At 31.5% G+C, this 20,559-nt stretch overlaps 1 protein-coding gene across 1 annotated transcript; it reads left to right on the forward strand.

The window, feature by feature from the left end:
* Window positions 1-8,577: 8,577 nt before the first annotated feature.
* On the forward strand, window positions 8,578-12,055 carry LOC110654427 (strigolactone esterase D14). The gene is made up of 2 exons (XM_021810415.2): window positions 8,578-9,212; window positions 11,413-12,055. The coding sequence occupies exons 1-2, from the start codon at window positions 8,578-8,580 to the stop codon at window positions 11,849-11,851; spliced, it is 1,074 nt and encodes a 357-aa protein (XP_021666107.2). The 3' UTR covers window positions 11,852-12,055.
* Window positions 12,056-20,559: the final 8,504 nt, after the last annotated feature.

Here is a 20,559-nt window from a genome sequence, read left to right on the forward strand (position 1 = left end):
TGCAGTAGTAGGAGCTGGACCATATCTCGAAGACGGACCCACTAGTGCAGTCTCTTGCTAAATGACCCTTGCCTCCGCAGTTAAAGCAGGCTCCAGTGGCCCAATAGCATTCCCCCCCATGAATCTTGCCACAAGTCTCACAGGAGCGGGCAGAATGTGAACCCCTACTCGACTGCTAACCAGACCTAGGGGGTCTCTGTCTAGAAAATCTGCCCCTACCAAATCTTCCACCTCGACCCCTGCTAGGTCCACTAAATTTCTTTTTCTTTCCAGAGGTAGCAACAGAACTCTGTTCAACTGATTTTTTCCCCTTGTCTTTTTCTGATTTCTCAGCTTTTTCTGATTTTTCTTTCACTGGGGTTGCTTCTGATTCAATTCTCTCCAGTTCAAGTGCTTGAGACATAAGCTTTGAGAAGTTGCTGTGTCAAAATCCCACAACTTGCATCCTTATATTGGGCTTCAAACTCGTCTCAAATCTCTTGCATTTTGCCTTGCTGGTAGTAAGGAGACTCGCAGCATAATGACTTAAGCGGGAGAACTCCCTCTCATACTCTGCCACTGATCGATTTCCTTGTTTCAAACTCAAAAATTCTTGCAGTTTCTGATCAATATATGCATCTGGGATGTATTTCATGCGAACTCTCGATGAAGTCATCCTGTGTCAAGACCGTGGTTCAACCAAGCCGTGGGGATGGTCTTCCACCAATCATACGCATCCTTGCGATGGCGACACGTAATACTCAAACTTTAGTTCATCTTGGCAGTGCAGCTTCTTAAATACTCTGTCCATTCTTTCAAGCCATTGCTCTGCCTCTAAAGGGTCCACTGTACCTTTAAATTCTGCAGCCCCATACTTCAATAATTTATCATACTGTCTGGCTGGAGGCAGTGGTTGTGCCACAGGTGGTTGGGGTGGAGCTTGAACAGGCATACCCCCAGCCATTTATTGAAACATTGCTGCCATCTGCTGTGCAAACTGTGCAGGAACTGCAGCATTTGCGGGGCTGGTGCTACTGACCCACTGACATTCGGTAAAGCTGGGGCTTCCTCTTATGCCTCAGCTTCAACAGATTGCTCGACTGAGCGATCCCCTTCTTCCATTTCAATTTGAAGTTAGGGTATCTCCTGAACAAGTAACACATAGATATTTCCCCCTGTTAGTTCATATTCATAATGTAATAAATTGTATATAACAATTATGGACATTGAACAGTTGTACTTAACAAAGAAAAACACAAATTCATAAGTTAAAACATACTTCAAAATTTTGCTCTGATACCACTAAAACATGTCACACCTTACCCCTCTGTAAGGCATAACATGATCCCGTAGAATACCTAATGAACTACCGAACTTCTCCTACCGATAACTCATTAAGTATCCTACAAGGGATTTTAAAGCAATTTTCTTACTTTAAACAAGTGGTGGGCATTTACAAATAAGTATTTAAAACATATAATTAAGTTGAAAGCTAGTTGAAAATTTTGGCCCATTTTATTTTTCCTTAAATTTTATAAAAATTTTGACAGAGTTCTGTCTGTATTTTGAATAATCAGTTCTTCAAATACCTGTAAAAAGCACTTCTAAAAATTTTCCTCAACAACTACTTCAATTTCACAATCAAACTCAATCAATTTCAACAATTCTACAATCATTTCAATCAATTTCTCAAGTTCAAAATTCAATAATCCTCAGGATACTAGAAATACATTTCATTTAAATTAAATAAAATAGTTCCACTCATATTTCATTAGAGACAAAACAATTTATATACATTCTTACAAAATTTACATCAAAAGAAATACAAACTAAACTTTATTACAAACTTCATACAAATTTTTGTACAAGCTACTCAAGACCCATTTACATGTCCATACATTTATATGCAATACATACATCAAAAGAATATTTACAATTAGGGTATAAATTATACCCGATGACTTTAAGCTGATAACTCCTCACACCTCAGCAGCTCAGTCTGCTGCTCCTCTAGTCTCTGTATCTGCGACAGCAATAGAAGCTATCGCTGAGTACTAGGACTCAGTGGTGCACAACATACTAAAAAAATCTTTATGCAAAACTTAAATCACATTTATTCAAAAATTTGGCTGAACATGAGAATTAAGTACAAATCATGCATTATGAGATTTTAATCTCAAACAATTTCATTTTGAAGTATCAAATCACATTTCATAAAACTCACAGTTAGATCATGCCATTCGAAACAAATAGAATCTCAATAGCCAGAGGCTAAAGAGAAATCACATCACAAGGCTAGCTAGCTCAAATATATGGATATCCATTCACATCCTCTTCTACTGGCACACCTCAACACTTCTCCAGAGAAGGAATCAAAATTCGAAACTAATTACCCCCACTAGTCATGTTAGTGAGGTGTTCAAATATATGGTCATGACACTGTGGTTTCAAAACTTGTCTTAACAATTTGCTAAACATTGTCATTTCAATATACATAATAACTTTCAACAATTTAAATCAAAACATCATAAGAATGCCATAATTCAATATTTCACATTATTTAAAACAGTATGCAAAAGATGATTATAAAAAGTATACGTTGTGCAAAAATTTCAAACGAGTCGCCTGTTGGCCTTAACACGACTCTTCGGGTTCTATCTCGATATTCTTTTTCACTGAAACACACAATTTCATAGTGTTTCAGTACCATAACTTAGCATAAATCCAATAATAAATTTAACTTCACTTTTACCTAGCTCTAACGTGCTAAATTCGATGTTCTTAAAATTTTGTGTTTTGGGTTACTATTCACTGCACTATTCAAGTCAAATTATTGACTTTCTAAGGCTTAATAGGTATGGGAATTCCAACTTTACCCATATACCACATTTTGGTCACCAAACTTATTGGTTTCGGTCATTTTCTCAAAACTTAGGTCTTTTAGGCAAAATTGCCAAATTTTCAGTTTTGGTGTCCCTAATTTTACTGTTTCATTGGTCAGTTTACTGTTGGAATTTGGCAAAACTTTCTTCATAGAAAATGTTCCTTATTGTCTTAAGTTTATTCTCCTTTTTGAATCACTCCAATTGGAGTTTTGTAGCTCAAGTTATAAGCAAATTATGTTTACTGTTCATGCTGCAGAATTTTATTCTAGCAGATTATTAATTTCAACTTCGTTCAGCAATTTGATCAAGTTAGGTCCATAATTTGGTCTAACTTTCTTCATATGAAATGTTCTACTATGCCTTAGGTTTCCATCGGTTCAAAAATCACCTAAATCGAAGTTTTCTAGAGAGAGTTATAGCCATTGAAACTTTACTGTTCAAATGGCAAATCTGCAGTCTGCAGATTCAGTGACCCAACTTGACTCAGTAATTTGATTGGGTTAATGGCATAATTTGAGTTAATGTTCTTCATAAAAGTTTTAGGTTTATATCTCATCTAACCACTGGTAAAATTTCAGGTCATTTTGACCTGCCTAGCTCGAGTTATGACCAAATGAACAGATACTGTTCATTTGGTCAAGTTGTACTGGGCAGCCTGCGATTTCTCGACTTCGGTCACTTTGTTCACTAGGTTTTAGTCACTTTTTGGGCAGGCTTTCTAAATGAAAATTGTGTCATTTAGTGCCTATTTTTATTCCTAATTGGTTCCATATCCATTGGACTTGTAAAATTTCATTTTTGGTCCATCAAAGGAAATTTTGGTTATGCTGCCAGCACATGACCTTATCCAATCCGAATTGGCTTTTAATTCCAACACTTCTAACACACCTCATTTGATAAAAAATGACCATTTTTACTTCACATAAGGTCAAAGACACCATTTACAAGTTTTTTACATTTTTAGTCTCTAAACCCTAATGTCCAAACCCTAATTCACTAACCTCATGCATTTACTTGATTCCATGCCTCTAACCATAGTCATTCAACTAACTAAGGTTTATATACCCAATTAAATCCATCAAACCATGCAAATATACTCCCATATACATGCTGGCTGAAAATCATTCATGGCCCCTCAACAAAGTTTTATTTCATTTTAAGCATTTTTCTAAGTTAACTAAGTTATAAACACAAGTAATAAACTCATTTGCAACTTAAATCACTAACCTTTGTGTAGCAACTTCTAACTCCCCTTTTCTCCAATTTTCTTTCTTCTTTTCTTCTTTCTTTGATGACTAATCTTCTTCTCAAATTGCCTAGACAAGCTTTAACTATGGTGGCTTACTTTTCTATGGTGAAATCTTATAATATGCAAGCTCAAAATTGAGCTTTAATGGAGGTTTTGGTGTGGGAGAGGGAGAGTGACGTTTTTTAAGAAGACTTTTGTGTTTTATTTTTTTTTCTTATTTTCTTTTATGTCTTAAGAAGACCAAAAATCAATTTAAGTAAATTTATTAATTATATTCTTTATGGCATCATGCATGATGTCATGCATGATGTCATCTCCCTATACCTTTTTCATTTTCTCTTCTTTTTTTTTCTATTAGTTCTTTAATTTAATTATCGATTACAAAATTTTCTTTTCTTTGATTTTATTTGACAATTAGGTCAGGAGTCAACTCTTGGGGTCAATTGACCAAATTGCCCCTCGCCGGTTCATCTCGGTTTGCAATTAATTCTATATTTCTTCCGGCTCCCTGACCTAATTATTTGACTGGCTTAACAGTTCTTTTTCATGATTTTCTCTTTTCCACTGTGTTTATAAGGGTCCTAAGGACCGCAGCGTCACTTTTTACGGTTCGAAATTTGAGTTTAAAACGACTTCGCAGTCATTCCTGAGAAGGTCACCCATCGCTGTGACTCTCGGCTCGTTTAACTTCTTATGTTCTATTTTTCTTATTTATACTTAACTAATTGGACATTACTAATTATTTGTGTTTATAGCTTCTCTAGTTGTCTTAAGTGTGATTCTAATCCCCTTTATTATCCGGACCGACACCGGTCACCGGAATAGTGAAATATACCAGGTTATGCAAACGGGGGTGTTACATTTATATCAAATTCAAACCATTTTGTGGATTGTGGGTTGTTTTAAATTAAAATATTTTTAACAATTTATTTTTGAATCAAAATTCAACTTGATCATATATTGTTTGCTATAAAAATAATTTGACTAACAAATAATTTGAATACGAGCATGCCAAATATTTAGTGTATCAACTATGAGATTTGTACTTTCTAACTTTTAAATCAAATAATTGTGAGAACCGGTTACACTGAATGTAGTTTTACATTACAAAGTTTTTGAAAACTAAAATGCAACAGTTTGAAAATTAAAAATTATTTGGAATTAAAACTAACAATAAATATAGATGACAAATCAACTGCTGAAGTCTTAGAATGATTGGACTGCTGGAGTCATTTGATTGTTATTAATTTGTTTGATTGATTAGACTAGTTGTTTGGCTTAGTTGTTAGGCTAAGTTGTTAGGGCTATAAATATTGCTGCTCATCTGATATTTATAACTCTTGCAAGTAGGGGTGGCCACGGTCTAGTTTTGAACCGGAACCGGTTCGGTCATAACCGGACCAAAACAGGTCAAAATCGAAACCAGCTTCGAACTGGACTGAAACCGTCATTCTGCGGTTTGGTTCAGGTTTATATTTTTTAAGAACCGTGAACCGGCGGTTCTGAACCGGATTGAACCGACGATTTCGAACAGGATTAAACCGGCAATTTAAATATAAAAAAATTCAATAAATATATTACCTCATTCCTAATTCATTTATATATATCATTAATTCTCTACACAATTATTCTCTGTATTTTCTTCAATTTTTAATATTTTTTCAATTTTTCTCAAATTCTCTAAATAATTATTTTCTACACTCATTTTAATTTCCAATACTCTCTTAATTTTCCTACTTTATTATTTTATATACTTAATGAAATTTTCAATACTATCTCAATTACTTTGTTATTACTTTAAATCCTCAATAAAATTTCCAATACCCTCTATTTTATTTTTTTTTCTCTTTTATACTTTTTAATTATCAATTATTATATAATTTTTTAAAAAAGGCAAGTAATAGAACTAAAAATTTTTATTCCTTTAAATCCTAAAAGGATATTTAGGCAAAATTAAGTTCATACACTTTTTGCTAATTTCTTTAAAAAAAATTAATTTCATCTCTAATTTTTTAATCAGGTTCAAGTCTTTGTTTATTAAATTTTTCTTAAAGATAAGTTATTTTCTTTCTTTTTCTTTTCTTATTTTATTTTAATTGAAAGATTTCTAAGAAAAATTAAAATATTTTTACAAATATAACTTAAATTTTGAATCAATAAAATTTTTCTCTAATTTTTTTTTGTCTAAGCTACCCTTAAACCATTCCTAAACCGCTTCCAAATCGTCTTCCAAATTATTTTGAACCGTTCTTTTTCGAACCACCTTTCAAACCGTTTTAAATCTGGGCTCAAACCGGAACCGACGGTTCAGAAACCGTCTTCCAAACCGTCTCCTGGCTGTTTGATTCAGGTTCATAATTTCATTGAACCTAAACCGACAGCTCCTAAACCGTGGTCACTCCTACTTGCAAGTACTTGAAACACTTGGAAGTATGTGGAAACCAGTTTTACATTATGGGAAGTTACCTACCCATTATCTGTAACCTCTCTTAACCTCTCACAACTTCTCCTAACTTTTTCTATCCATTATCTATTAACCATCCATAATTATCTAATAAATTATTTTCAAGTCTTTAATTAATTAAATCAATAAAATAAAATTAATTAAATTAATTTTATGAAAAATTAATTTAATTAATTTTAAACTTAAAAATAATTAAAAAACTCAAAATATTTATTTTAGTGCAACACATATTAATCAAAATATGTTAGTTTCTAAGTTAAGTCATATGAATCGTTGGGTTGACATTCAAATTTTTTACTCATATGAATTTGAATTATTTTGAAGTTTTATATGAATTGAATTGCATTACAGAACTTTTATATTAAATGGACTCAAATCGAATCAATAGATCATGTTAAAATTTATCACTTCTATTCATATATTATGTTTATTAGAATTCAAAGCATGCATTCCATTAGAATTTGCTGTAGCATTTTAATACTAAATGCATAATTAATAAAGTATATTTATTAAAATGACTTATAAGCTTATTAAAGCAAACCTTAAATTATGTATTAAACTTGACTTAAGTTATTTATTTTACCTATACAGGTAGTTATATATTCTACATTTCAAACACTAAACAACAAACTAAGAACAAAATTTTAAAAAGAGCTTAAAGTCAAAGAAAATGTGTTTCTTAAATAGTTTTTGGATTCAATTATTAGTGTAAAGTTGGTTTAAACTACACACTGAAATTGACGAATCGTTTTATTTTATAGGAGACAAGTTAATCAAAAAGATCTGTTATATTAATTTATGGGTTTTCCCTACTGTAAAGAACTTAAATCTCGTTAAAAAGAGTGAGATATCTAGATTCAATCTAATTAATCTTTCTTGATAAAGATATGGTTAAGATTATAGCTGTAAGAAACTCAACGTCAGATAATCAGGATGCTATTGCATGTTTCAAGAACCTCAGCTTTTAGCCACTTAGAACTAGTAGAAGAAAGTAAACACTGGTTTTATTTCATGGTTAATGAATCTAAGATTCAGCTGGATGATGCTTGTATGATCCATTTTTTCGAGCTGGCGACAAACAAGATTCTTGAGTCAAATTTAGATGACTTGGGAATTTATGTTCTGATTTCAAACTTCTTTTCCATAGCTAACAAGTAGGATGAAGCAATTGGGTTGAGGAAGTTCATGAAAAACACAAGAATGAGGAAAGTGCCTGGTTATAGTGTAGTGAAGGTAAATGGGAAGCATCAAGTTTTTCTAATAGAAGACGAGAGCCAGCATCAACATGAAGACATCTCGCAAATATTGGGTAGTCTAGATGAAGAGATGAGAACTATCAAAAGTGTCCCAAAAACTAAGTTGGTGTTTCATAACAGTGAAGAAGATAAAGGAGAAAAAAAAATTGATTGATGATGAGAAGATTGCATACAAGATGAAACAAATCCTAAGCAGAGATCCAATTGGGCATCTAAGTAGAATCAAATGGAATATGAAGCAAAACTTCTCTCTTGTGATTCTCTCCCCTTTCTCTCTAATTCTCTCTTCTTCCTATGTTTTCTTCCTCTTTCTTTTTGAATTCTAACACATTTCATGTAAAATATCCTACATATAATTAGTGATATACTATATAATTACTCTTTATTTAGGGATAACAATACCTCGGGATCGTTTTTCTCTTTTGTCTCTTTAGAGAATTAGGATTAAAGTAGAAGTTTCTACTTCAACCAGCCGATTTCTCTGCGGAAGCCTTTTTTTCTTAAATTTTTATTTTAATTTATTTATATAATATAAATTAAATATATAAATTTTAAACATATTATTAATACTTTAAATATATTTTTTAAATTATAATATTTAAATATTAAATACATAAAAATAAATTAATTTTTAATAATAAATAATAATATTATTGAGATGAATTTCAAGCATTCGAAACTAAACAATATCATGATTGAAATAAACTTAGAGAAAATTAATCAAATTTAAGATAGAATCGAATTATGAATTCCCATCGCTCTCAGAGAAATTATATAATCTCTCCCTCGATAGCTCTTTCCAGCGCCCCTCCCTCAAAACACCAACACCCTCCACCCCCTTCCTCCCCCCTTCTCTCTCTCTCTCTCTCTCTCTCTCTCTCTCTCTCTCTTTCCAGCCCTTGCTTCCCTGCTCTGCTTGTTATTGTCCTTATTCTTCTTCTTCTTCTCCTTCTTTTTCTTCTCCTTCATCATCTTCATCCTACAGTTATTTTGATGCTTGAAAAGGGTATCTCCATAGCCATGAATGCGAGAATCATCGGTTCTGGTAGTCAGGACTTAATTCTCGCACATGGGTATGGAGTAGACCAGTCTCTCTGGGACAAAATCGTCCCAGATTTGGCTGAGCATTTCAGGGTTGTCGTTTTTGACTGGATCTTCTCAGGTGCTGTTAAAGAAGAACATCAACACCTTTTTGATCCTGACAAGTATTCTTCCTACGATGCTTTTGCAGATGATTTGATTTGTCTTATAGACGACATGAACCTGAATTTACCACTAGTTTTTATTGGCCACTCCATGTCTGGTATGATTGGTTGCATTGCTTCCATTAAAAGACCTGAGCTTTTTAAGAGGATTGTACTTATTGGCTCTTCTCCCAGGTAATTAACCTAAATTATTATTATTATTATTAGATGAATCACGCATCTTTTATCTAGCTCTAGCTTTGCTAATCATTAGTATTACTTTTTTTTCTTCTTCTTCTGGTTAGTCATCTTCCTTGTTAATACATACCTAAACCGTAATTACTGTAAATATATTTTAATTTTTTTTACTATTTTCTTATTGACGCTCCGCCTCCTTCCATAATGAACTCTTTGGATGAAGCCAATCAGTATTGTCTATCTGCACTAGACTTTGCAGAGTTTTCGGTCACCTCCAACTAAATTAGAGAATTTAATCAAATCAAATCAAATTGAAATTAAAAAAAGAAAAACATTTTATAAATAAATAAAATCGAATTATATTATTATTTTGATTAATATTGAATTTTTGTTAAAATTATGAATAAAACAGTTATATAGATATATTTCGAGCAAAACGAAACTTTAAAGCTTGAGTTAAGTTCAATTTTTCATAACACAAATTATATAATTTTTTTTTTCAAGAATTGAACTTTAACTTAAATATAGAGTAACTAAACTAAAACTGAGTTAGAGATATTAAAAAAAATAAGTCAAACTGAAATGGAAATTTTTTTATTTAGTTCGGTTTCATTTCTTAGTAAGAATGAGAATCAAATCGGTTCTAAACACTCCTAATCTCCATTTTTATATTTCATATCACTATTTTTTTTTTCATAAAGCTTTGATAAATTTTTACTTAATAATACTAAAACATTACACAATTATAAATTTAAATTTTATCAAAATTTAAATAAAAAAATATCTAATCTTATTCTTTATTAAATAATAATTGATAACCATACTAACGTTATTTTTTTTTAACTTTTATAATAAAAAGAAAAATAAATAAATTTTAGACTCTATTTATTTTATAAAAAATTATATTTTAATAAAATTGTAAAAGTCATAAAAAATAATTTTATTTTAAAAAAAAATATTTTCTTTAAAAATATATTAATTTTTCTTTAATTAGAAAAATATTTCTTATTAATTTATTTTTTTAGTATTCCAAATAATAAAAATTATGAAAAATATTTTTTATAAAACAAATAAAACTTTAATTCACTAATATAAAGTCATTTTTGAGATATCCAGTATGAGATAAAATTAAAATTCAATAAAAAAGTTGTATAATAAAAATGAAAAATAGAAGAAAAGTATGGCCATTGACTCGAGGAATTTGCAGGTTCCAATCCAATCCCACAGTTCTAAGCTAATTTGCCCAAGTCCACAGGCTTGAAGCGAATGATTAATGGCCAGGGGTACCTTTTGTCTGTGGGGCAGAAGTGGCTGAAATGAAAAATTGGAAGGAATAAAAAAAAAAAAAACCGATTTATTTATGAATTATTTCATAATTCGATATTAATAATATTTTTAAAATTTAAATTTATTTTAAATTTAATTAAAATTTATTTTTAATTATTTAATTTTTTTAAATTTAATTATTATTACTTAAAAAATATTTAAATTCATTTAATTTTATATATTTTAATTAAATATTTATATAAAAAATTATTTTTATTAATAATTTATATTTTAAAAATTTAATAATTTTATAAAATATTTTAATTATATTTTATATAAAATAAAATTTATAAATATTATTATAAAAAATATATTTTATATATAATTAAATATTTATATATATGAGTTTGGATAATTGATTCTATCTAACTCTGGTAGGATGAGTAGACTTGTTGCCATCTATACATCTAACTATAAGAGCAAAGATTCAAAATTATAGTGTATTTTTAGTGTACATGAAAATAATATTTCATTTCTCGTAAAAATAAGGTTATAAAGAGAGTAAATCTCGCTAATTGTGATAGTACTGTGATATCATGTATACACAAAGTGTATTAATAATCTCGAGAATCTAAAAATCACGTCGAGCAATTATTTATGATTTTGTCTGAATTCAAGAGATAAAGCAACAGAGGTGATTCGATGTATTATCTACTATAAAAAGACAACATATATATCTTGTAGACGCCATGCCAAGGGTTGGCTGCGACGGTGCTGTCTTCCTGTTGTCTTCTTACCTTTGTGATCATCCGCTTGAATTTTGTGTCCAAAATTAAATCAATAAATTTGCACGATTGAGCACCAAGTTTCTGAGATTTCTGAATCAAAATCAACATTAATAAATGTCCCATGTGTCACAATGCACAAATAGGTACATAAATGCAGATGATTATGAAGGAGGGTTTAACAAGTCAGAGATTGACGATATAGTCTCAAACATAGAATCAGATTTCCAGAACTGGGTTCTAGGATTTCCTTCTCTTGTAGTGGATTCAGGAGATCCTCTCTCAGTAGAAAAGTTAAGAAAAAGCTTGGCAAACATGAGGCCTGAAGTTGCTCTCTCCGTTGCGAAAACAGTGTTCTTCAGCGATGAAAGGGAAACTCTTGACAAGGTTTCGACCCCGTGCACTATAGTCCAGACCACAAGTGACTTTGTAGTGCCAAACTCAGTTGCCTACTACATGCGGGAGAAGATTAAAGGGATGTCTACGGTGGAGATTATAGAGACTGATGGGCATTTCCCTCACCTAACTGCTCACCAGCAGCTACTTGATGTGCTAAGGGGAGTCCTGGGACTTTCTGGTACTTGAGTATATATGCACTTATAGCATATCTGTATTTAGCTTCTCTTTTGTTTTTGTGTTTTGTATCTTCTTCTGGTCCGTAGGAAGGTCCAAAAATAAATGTCCATTGGGACTTTGTATTGTGTATTCATAATTTCATAGATGGGGTAGAATAAGGTACATTTTGTACTTCATAATATGATTTAATATAATTAATAAAAATTTTAATTATATTACATTCATAGAATTAGAATTCAATTATACACACACACTCAAACGAGGGGCAAACTTTTGAACAAACGAATATATACTTAATATATTTATAGAATTACTATTTATAAACTATTAGTAATAAATAAATAAATAATAAAATTTTATATCCTAAAATATTAGAATTCTATACCATAAAAATTATAATTAAATTAAAATTCTTAATTACAAAAAAAAATTTCGAACTTTCCTATCTATTTTAAATTAATTAATTAATCAATTAATATAAAATTTATTAATCATAATTAATTTATTTGAGATGAAAATAATTTTATATAATTAATTATTGATGACAATAATAGTTTAGAATTTGAGATTCCACTTCATAATGGCAATATAATATAACTTTAACTTATTATTCTATTTCACATAAAACTTATTATATAACAACATGTTTTTTCTTGGATAATATTAAATTTGTATATTTGTTGATAAAATTAAAATATAACCAAAATTTATAATATTAAAAATTACATCGTCCTAATTTTTAATCATTATTTGTATATAAATTTACTCAAATAAAAAAATTATTTAATAATTTTATTGAGTAAAATAAAAAACAATTTTATATATATATATATATATATTATTTTTTAAATATATTACATACTGAAAATATAATTGTATTTATTTATAATTAAGATTATATATATTAATTATGAAATATATAAAAATCAATATTAAATTTCATTATTATATCTTTTCTTCATAATTTTAATTATAAATATATTAAATTACATTATAATTTTAACTATTATATATATATATATATATATATTATATTTTTTAAATATATTACATACTGAAAATATAATTGTATTTATTTATAATTAAGATTATATATATTAATTATGAAATATATAAAAATCAATATTAAATTTCATTATTATATCTTTTCTTCATAATTTTAATTATAAATATATTAAATTACATTATAATTTTAACTATTATATATATATATATATATATATATATATATATATATATATATATATATATATATAATAGTTAAAAGCATATTAAATGACATGTATGTATTAACAACTAACTTTAAAATTTAATCGTAATTCAGGTATAAATTTAATAATAACTAATGTTGTCGCGGATTTTCTAGATGTTAGATTTGACCAGATGGAGAGTCTACTGAGAATCAAAGAACATGTGAGGGTCGATGGTAATTGACAACCACTTCGACACTTAAGTCAGTAATCAGATTACGAATTGAGTATTTAATAGGATAGAAGTAAGAGTTTTATTTGCATACCTGTTTCTGAAATTTTACTTTGCTTATATAGTGTTTAATTAGGATGAAATCTTGGCAAGATTTTTACCAATTCCCTATTTAAGTTGTAACAGTAATCTTCTTCAAATTATGCTGGGAATTTAGGTGTGACTAGTGGCATGATCTTCGTTTGGTTTGAACTCAAAAAGTATCGATCTTTTTGGCTTGTCTGATCTCTAAAAATAGGTCAGAATGATCTCAGAGATCTTCTCAAAGCTAGGTTCTTTAGGTGCCAGGTTTTTGAGCTTGGTTGGGCGAGCTCTGTTTGGTTCTGAGTTTGGATGGGCGAGCTCTATCCGGTTCTAAGTTCGGATGGGTGAGCTTCAACTGGATCGATTTATTAGCCTTTTATATCATTAGTTCCCCCGCAAAATCTGAATCTTTAGGTTTAGAAGATTATGCCTTTTTGATACTCAATGAGCATTGATGGCTTCTATCTCGAAAGCTGCAAGAAATAAATATTTATTTTTGGCATTTAAGGCGACAGTTTTGACGACGTTTTGAATTTTTCATCATTTAATGCTCTAGCTATATATATGGGTGTGTCCTTGGTATCATTTTTGCTTTATCTGCTTCCCTAAATTTTTGAATTTCCTCCGGCAGGCAATTTTGCATTTCTTGGTATCACTCTGACAAAGTGATTTTTTCTAGTGAAAGGTAGTGCTTTCTTTTTCTGCATTCTTCTTTTCTATTACTCTTTTTTCCTTTTCCTAAAGATGAGTAGTATCGATAGTCAAAGGACAATGAGTACTCCATCCGTTCAATTTTCATGGAGCTCTAATGAGGAGGTGGGAATTAGTGGATGGGATGATATAGGTGAAGTGCAGACCAGACCAAACCCACATAACTCCACCGATCCTAGCAAAAAGAAAGCTCCAAAGCTGAGGAAAGAGTTGCTTTCAATTGATGAGGTTCTGTCAGTTCTGCTATCCTCTTATCTTACTCGCATAAGTGAAGAGTTCAACCTCTTAAGGGATTTGTTTGAGCTAATCAAGTGTCACGGGGACTTTCGTACTAATCATAGCTTTGAAGAAGGGAATCAGATAGTGGTGTATGAAGAGCAGTTGAAAGCCAATTTACGATTTCCCTTAGAGAAGTTTTATAAAGATGTGTTGAATTATCAACGTATTTGTGTGGCTCAGCTTCATTCGAACTTATGACAAACTTTGGTAGCTTTTCAAGGTCTGTGCCGAGCTAAAAATTTGACTCCTACTATAAAAACCTTTGCTAATCTGCACTGCCTCAAGAGGTAAAAAAAAGAAAGAGTACTAGTTTTTCTAGGTAAAGCTAAACTGAGGGTTCTTCATTGAACTCCCTTCTTCTTTAAAAAATTGAAAAGATAAATTCTTTATACTTTAGCTTTGAGGGTGATCCAAAAAGCTAGAAGTACCTGGCTGAGAGACCTCGAGGAGAGACCGTCTTGAATTAAGAAGAGGAAACGATGGTTTTGGAATTGAAAAGCTAAGCTAACACCTATCAATATTTAAATGCCAATGTTGTGAGTGTCGAGCTGAATTGGTGGTTGGCTAATGTGGTGGCTGGGGAGAGCGTCTCCTTATAACTTACTAATCTTGGATTTGAAAAGGGTAAAAACCTAAATTCTTGCTCTCCCAACTCAGTATGAACTTACTAACTACTTTTTATATGCAAATATGGTTAAAACCAACACTAAGAGAGCTACTAAGAAGAGAAAAAAGGAGCTTGCCAAATGAGTTCTTGAGAAGAAAAAGGTCGTTACTTAGGCTATTGCGAAGAAGGCAGCTTAACAATAGCCACAGAAAAGGGTTTGAGCTGAAGAGATGAGCTCACCAGCTCCTGCTCAGAATAAACCTAACAATCTCAGGTCCCCTCTAATTCAAGATCAGCCTTCAAGCCAACTACTGGTTTCTACCACTTTAGGGGCTGGTTCATTTAGGCAATCGATCTTCAGGGGGGCTTAATTGCTTTACTAGTCTCTGAAAAGAAATCAGTCTATGAAGGGCAACATAAATTTGGCTAGGGTTACTACCGCGATCCTATGCCTCCTTGAAGACCGAGCTCGAATGGGATTGGAGAGCATTAACAATCTCCTTAATCAATCTCTGAGCTTGAACCTAGAGGCGGTTGCCACTCAACACATGGTAAAGGAGAAGATAAACTACCTTAGGCAGGAGATGTCTAAGGCGGTCAGTGAGGCTATATTTTATAAGAATAATTTGACTATAGCAGCTGCCAGGGTGCATGACTTGGAAGAGTAAGTTTGATCTTCTAAAGAGTATGTAGCTCAACTGCATAAGGAGTTGGAGGATGCCAAGGTGAGCCAAGCTGTTGATCTATTTAAATTTTCAAAGGAACTCAAAGAAAAAGAGAATTAGATAATTTAAAAGGAGGCTAGCGCTTATGTGCAAGCTCATAGTGATCTTCTTATTGAGCTACTAAAGCACTATCCAAATGAAGACTTCACCTGGCTTGAAAAGCTCACCCCTAGTGCTGAAGCTAAAAGTGAGATAAAGGAAGCTAGGGGCTCTATGAGTATAAATGACAATGTGCAGGCGAGTGGGGATCCACCTACCGAATGATTGTACTTTCTTCTTTTTATTAATGAAATATGAGTTTTTTTCCAATCTTTCCAATCTTTCTTCTTTGATTAAGAATGTTTATACTAACCTGTTATCTTTTGTCTGGAAGATCATCCCTTTTGTACTTGATCAAAAAATCTTTAGAAACCCAAACCTTGAGTAGGGCAAATAATTTTTATTTATCAATAGTTCAAAATTGTTGAGTGGAATTTTGGTGAGAATTGTGCCTTCAGTAGGATCTATGCCTCGGATGAGGTCTTTATGCCTCGGATGAGGTTTGTGTGCCTTGGATGAGGTCTTTATGAGTCGGATGAGATCTATGTACCTCAGATGAGGTCTTTGTGCCTTGGATGAGGTCTTTGTGTTTTCGATCTTTGTAGAGATCGACGATTATGTGTGTGGATCAAATGTTTCTTCGGAGATCGGGTGACTCATTAAAAGCTGAATATGAACCTCTCATTCATTGATAATATTTTTTTAAGTTGCAAACATTCCATGCCCGTGGGAGTTTGCTCCCACCGGGTAAGCAATCTTATAAGCTCCTAGGCGAATAAATTTCAAAATTACATATGGTCCTTCCCAGTTGCTACCTAGCTTTCCTACTCTTGCTTTGCCTCTTGAAATATCTAGTCTTTTTATAATTAGATCGCCAATAGTAAAAGATCTATGTTTTACATTCTGGTTATACATGCTTGTTATTCTTTGACGATATTCTACCATCTTGATGAAAACTTAGTCTCTTAATGTCTCTACTAGATTAAGATTGAATATGAGGTCTTCATTATTCATTGCTACTTCTGGATTCTTTGTTTGGGAGCTTAAAATGTTGATCTCTGTGGGGATTACTGCCTCTAAGCTGTATGCCAAGGAGAAAGGAGTTTCACCGATTGGTGATTTGGGAGTAGTTCGAAACGCCCATAGTACAAATGAGAGCTCTTTTAGCCATCATCCTTTTGCTTTGTCTAGTGTTTTTTTTAGTCCACTTAGGATAGTTTGGTTAGTGACTTCTATCATACTGTTGGCTGGGGATGATACATTGAAGTAAATCTGAGGTCGATTCCCTATTTTGCACAAAATCCTCTGAATTTATGTCCTTCGAACCGAGTTTTATTATCTATGATGATGACTTTGGGGATACCACTATGACAAAAGATGTTTTTCTTAACAAAAGATATGGCTTTGTCAGCATTGATGAGTTGTGTTGCTTCTGCTTTGGGCCATTTGGTAAAGTGGTCTATGGCTAAGATGATGTACTGTTTGGATCCAGTGTCACACCTTACCTCTCTGTAAGGCATAACATGATCTCATAGAATACCTAATGAATTACCGAACTTCACCTATCGATAACTCATTAAGTACCCTACAAGGGATTTTAAAATAATTTTCTTATTTTTATAAGTGGTGAGCATTTTTTAATAGATATTAAAATCATTTATTCGAAGTTTTAAAACTAGTAAAATTTTTGTCCCATTTTATTTTTCCGCAAATTATATAGAAATTTCGGCAGAGTACCATCTGTATTTTGAGAAAACAATTCTTCAAATACCCGTAAAAAGCACTTCCAATACTTTATCTCAACAACTTCATCAATTTCCACAACCATTCCAACCAAATTCAACATCATTTCTCAATTTTCAAAATTCAACAATCATTAAAATACTATTAATCAATTTTATTCAAATTAAAACAAAATACTTCCATTCATATTTCATTAAAGATAAAACAATTTATATACATCATTACAAAAATTTACATTAAGAGAAATTCAAACCAAAATTTATTACAAGCTTTATACAACTCTATACAACTTTATACAACTGCTCATAACCAATTTTACATGTCCATACAGTTACATACATTTACATATATCAAAATAGTTTTACAATCAAGGTATAAAATATACTCGATAGGACTTCAGGGTAGGTCGCTTCACAATCCTTAGCAGCTCACTCTGTTGCTTCTCTAGTCTCTATATCTGCGACAGCAATAACAGCTATCGCTGAGTACTAAGACTTAGTGGTGTACAACATACTAAAATAATCTTTATGCGGAATTTAAACCATATTCAAAAATTAAACTGAACATGCGATATCAATACAAAACATGATTTACAAGATTTTAGTTCAAACAATTTTATTTCAAAAGTCTCAAAACCATTTACATAAAAACACACAGTTATATTATGCCATTCGAAACAAATATAATCTCAATAGCCAGAGGCTAAGGAGAAGTCACAACACAAGGCTAGCTAGCTCAAATATATGGGAACCCATTCTTTTTCTTCTTCTACTGGCACACACATCAACACTTCAGCCAGAGAAGGAATCAAAATTCGAAACTGATTTCTCCCACTAGTCATGCTAGTGAGGTGTTCAAATATATGGTCATGACACTGTGGTTTCAAAACTTATCTTAACAATTTACTAAACATTTATTGCCATTTCAAACATACACAAATAATTTTCAATAATTCAAAGCAAAAGCATAATACACATTTCATGCACTTTGTAAATGAATTTTAAAGCATATTGATGTTGTGCACAAACCTTAAGCGAGTCTCCTCTTAGCCTTAACTCAATCCCTCGGGTTCTTTCCTGGTATTTTCTTTCACTGAAATACACAGTTTCACAGTGTTTCAGTATCATAACTCATTATAAATCCAAAAATAAATTCAAATTCACTTATACCTAGCTTTAATATACTAAACTTGGCGTTCTTTAAATTTTGTATTTCAGGGTTACTATTTAGGATACTATTCAAGTCAATTTGTTGACTTTGTAAGGCTTAATAGGTATGGGAATTCCAACTATACTCACATACCACATTTTGGTCACCAATTTTGTTGGTTTTGGTTGTTTTCTCAAAACTTAAGTCTTTTAGGTAAATTTGCATATTTTTAGTTTTGGTGTCTTATGTTGCACTATTCCATTGGTCATTTTGCTGTTAGAATTTGATAAAATTTTCTTCATAGAAAATGTTTCCTATTGTCTTAACTTTATTCTCCTTTTTGAATCACTCCAATTGGAGTTTTTTAGCTCAAGTTATAGCCATTTAAATCATGGTTGCCGGATTGGACTTAACCCAGATTTATGGGCAAATTCTGGTTCTGGCAGTTTTAGGTCACCAACTTTGGGTGACTAAATGACTTAGTTAAGGCATAATTTGGTTTGTGTTCTTCATGAAAGTTTTAGGTCTATATCTCAGCTTTCCACTGGTAAAATTTCAGGTCATTTAGACCTACCTAGCCCAAGTTATGGCCAAATGAATAAATACTATTTATTTGGTCATTTTTGTATAGGTCAGATTGCCTAATCTGGATTTGGTCAATTTATTCACTAGGTTTTAGTCACTTTTTGAGCATGATTCCTAAATGAAAAATGTGTCATTTTATGTCTAGTTTCATTCTTAATTAGCCTCACACCAATTGGGCTTGTAAATTTTTAGTTTAGTCCCTATAAGGGACTTTGGTCATGCTGCCTGCGTACTGCTCACATCCAATCCGAATCTAAACCTAATTCTAATACTTCCAACATACATCAATTGGTCAAAAATGACCATTTCTTAACTCCAACAAGGTCAAACACATCATTTAATAAATTTTCACATTTTTGTCTTCCAAACCCTAGGTGCCAAAACCCTAACTACACTAATTATTACATTTAATTAATTCTAAGCATACTAACATCACTCCATCACTCAATTAAGCTTCCTCACATAATTAATTGAGCTAAAATACTTCAACATCTCCTAACCCCATGGCTGTCAAATTCTCACTCCCATTATTCAAGCATAGTTTTCTTTATTTCTAATGAAATTTCATCACATTTAAACTTAAATTCATGCATTTGATAAAAATCTAAGCTTGAAGTTACACTTACCTTAATTTGTGAATTCACTAGTTCTTTAAGTCTCCACTTTCCTCTTCCTTTTTGTTCACAAGATGCTTGTCAAGATCCAAGAATAAGATTTACTTAAAAGAGTTAGGGAATTTATAGAATAAAATCAAGCTTTTGAAAGCTTGAGATGGGTGTTAATGGTGGAAAGGAATGAGAGAATTGAGAGAGAAAGGGAGGGATGGCAAGGAGAAGATGAGAGGATAAATTTTTTTTTTTTTAATTTTAACTTTATTTATGTCACAATTATCTCTAATTTTCATAATTTACAAATTTAAAGTAATTAGGTTATGCATGATGTCATACTCCTATTTTATTTTCTTTTTCCTTTACTTTTCTATTAGTTCTTTAATTTAATTTCTAATTTCGAAATTTTCTTTTCTCCGATTTTATTTGACAGTTAGGTCAGGAGTCAGCTCTCGGGGTCAATTGAACAAATTGCCCCTCGCCAATTCGACCCAGTTTGCAAATAATTCAATATTTCTTTTGGATCCCTGACCTAATTATTTGACTGGCTTAACAATTCTTTTTCGTGATTTTCTCTTTTCCACTGTGTTCACAATAGTCCTAAGGATCGCAGCATCACATTTTACAGTTCGAAATTTGAGTTTAAATCGACTTCGCAATCCTTCCCGAGAAGGTCACCCATCGCTGTGACTCTCGGCTCGTTTAACTTCTTATGTTCTGTTTTTCTTATTTATACTTAACTAATTAACAATTACTAATTATTTG

The sequence above is a fragment of the Hevea brasiliensis genome, chromosome 11, assembly GCF_030052815.1.
Source record: "Hevea brasiliensis isolate MT/VB/25A 57/8 chromosome 11, ASM3005281v1, whole genome shotgun sequence".
NCBI lineage: Eukaryota > Viridiplantae > Streptophyta > Magnoliopsida > Malpighiales > Euphorbiaceae > Hevea > Hevea brasiliensis.

Coding starts and splice junctions, on each gene's coding strand:
- LOC110654427 (XM_021810415.2), top strand. CDS start 8,578: ATGAATTCCCATCGCTCTCAGAGAAATTATATAATCTCTCCCTCGATA. Junction 9,213..11,412: donor CTTATTGGCTCTTCTCCCAG/GTAATTAACCTA, acceptor ATGCACAAATAG/GTACATAAATGCAGATGATT.